Source organism: Olea europaea, unplaced genomic scaffold (assembly GCF_002742605.1).
Source record: "Olea europaea var. sylvestris unplaced genomic scaffold, O_europaea_v1 scaffold2312, whole genome shotgun sequence".
Classification (NCBI taxonomy): domain Eukaryota; kingdom Viridiplantae; phylum Streptophyta; class Magnoliopsida; order Lamiales; family Oleaceae; genus Olea; species Olea europaea.
The window spans coordinates 80,300-82,649 of record NW_019241216.1 but is presented as its reverse complement, the minus strand read 5'-3'; the positions used below and the strand labels follow the sequence as shown (position 1 = coordinate 82,649).

Here is a 2,350-nt window from a genome sequence, read left to right as displayed (position 1 = left end):
CCAGCATCCATAATTTGGCCGGTCCGGTCCATACTAAAAGCTGCCTTTGAACAAATCATTGTCTCATTCCTTAACCAATTAAACAATGCCTTCTTTACCCCCCAGGGCACATCCAAGTTGGCGGAACAATCACATTGGGGGGCTCTGGAACCAAATGTGGAGAGTTCGATTCCTGGTTGGAGCAGCCAAGTGATGTAATAACCAGAGGAAGGGTTGGAGCAGCTTGGTGATGTAATAACCATGGAGGAGGGTCCCTTTGGGGAAGGAGTAAAAGCCATGTGGGAACCTGGGAATCAATAAGGGCACAACCTGCGATTTACCTCCACTAGTCACTGAGGGGCCGGGGGCTAGAGGTCCAGGATTTAGTCCGGCTAAGCTGGGACACCTGGGTTATCAAAAAAAAAAAAAAAAAAAAACAATGCCTTCTTTAAATTGACTATGACATCACTATGACGTTTTCTCAAGTCAACTATAATGCAATCACCAGTGGAGAATATATTTGTTATATACCAACCTCATTACGTAGCACTGGAGATGGTAACTGGGCTGGGCCTTGTTAGGAGCCCACCAACTTCAATGGCTTAGGTTGCCCAATATTTGAAAGCCCAAATAGTCAGCTAGCGAGAGTTCAAGCCCACCTGTAGTCTTTGGTCAAGAAAGTTTTGACTAGGCCCGTTTGTCAAGGCCCAGTTTGGCTCGTTGGTCCAAGTAGGTTGAAACCAACTAATTGTTGAGTCGCATAAGATAAGAAGACTATCTTTCCTCTTTACAATGTGAATACACAAAATGTAGTACTAAATTATTATCAGGTTACAACTAGAGATCTTAAACATAAATTCCAATGCCGTAGAATATCTACCCACACAAAATAGAGAAAACGATAATAATCCAACATTATACTGTCATAATATTGCACAAATTCTAATATTAGGACATAGCTTAAAACAAGGAATTTTGCACATGATTTAAATTTTTTTTACATAGAGCGTAAAATGGATTAATAGACTGTATTAAAGGAAGGAAAAATAAGAAGCTAAAAATTTTATCCATTGTACTGCATACTAAAACCACAATACTTGAGTGAGAATAGCATTCAAGATTTAGTGCGTTGTCAAGACAACGATTAATCAAGATATAGATGAGGCAAGAAAATCACATCCATCAGAGGATACAAAGGGAAATCCATCAGCAACCATAGAAGGGTAAAGCTCCTTCTCCAAGTGATGCTTAAATCCATTAAGCAAATTTGAGCTTCCAACATCATCACATGAGCTCGAGAAAGAAGAATTAAAATGTTTGGAAAATTTCGTGCACCTTATTCAACTCTTGTTTCAGCCTTGGGACTTCCGCTTGTAGCCTTGCATTGTCTTCCATCACATTTTCAAGTCTTAGCTTCAAGGCTTTGTGAGTGACCTTGAGGCATTGATTCTTGTTACGAGCTCGTCTATTCTGATACCATGTTGCAACTCGAGTCGAGGGTAGACCAAGTTCTTGTGCAAGTTGGGACTTTCGTTCTGGATTGAGCTTGTTATTTAAGTTGAAGCTAATTTCTAAAAGCCTCACTTGCTCTTGAGTGAGTCTCTTTTTGTGTTTTAGTTGGTGCTTTCGTGTATGAGATTGGAAGTTATCCATACAAGTTTAATATGCTAAGATGCCACAATTCTGCAACTTATAAATTTCAACATTTGAGTTTATGTTTCCCTACTATATAAAAAAGGGGAATGTGAGGGCACTGTAGAAAGCAACAGTGTCTTGATTCATCTTTACTGTAACATTTTTTTTGTTTTTTTTTTCAATTTGGGGGCAAAAAACGACGCCGTTTGCTTGATATATATTTTATTTTATTGTACACTACCTCTAAATTTACTGCAACACGCAATTTTCATTCCTCCCCACTCCGATATAGATATATATAGTAGGGATATAAGAAAAATATCACTTTTATATTTAAAAAAAAGATAGAGATAAAATGCTACAGAAATTTTTTTTATAACATATTACTTGTAAGTAAAAATTTGAAGAGAAAAGAATTAAAGAGAATTATAAAATGAAAAAAAAAATTATAACTAAAACTACACAGCAAAAAAAAAAGAAAAAAAAAAGGTAATCTCTTCGTGTACGGAGACTAGACACTGTCTCCGTGCACGGAGGGGAAAAAAATTATTGTTGGGGCCTCCGTGCACGGAGGCATGTGTCTCCATGCACGGAGATACTGTCTCCGTGCATGGAGACAAAATTTAGAGAAATAATTTTTTTTTACTTATGTTTTTGTGTTCATTTTCAAGCTCATTACGGGATATCAAACGAAGTCGAAATATTACATTCTTAATATCGTTTTGAAGTACTCGCG

The 2,350-nt window shown here is 37.4% G+C and overlaps 1 protein-coding gene across 1 annotated transcript; it reads right to left on the bottom strand.

The window, feature by feature from the left end:
- Window positions 1–1,127: 1,127 nt before the first annotated feature.
- Window positions 1,128–1,632, bottom strand: LOC111381487 (homeobox-leucine zipper protein ATHB-52-like). Its single transcript, XM_023005271.1, has 2 exons — window positions 1,315–1,632; window positions 1,128–1,226 (listed from the first exon to the last, which is right to left on the bottom strand). The coding sequence occupies exons 1-2, from the start codon at window positions 1,630–1,632 to the stop codon at window positions 1,128–1,130; spliced, it is 417 nt and encodes a 138-aa protein (XP_022861039.1).
- Between the last annotated feature and the right edge of the window lie 718 nt (window positions 1,633–2,350).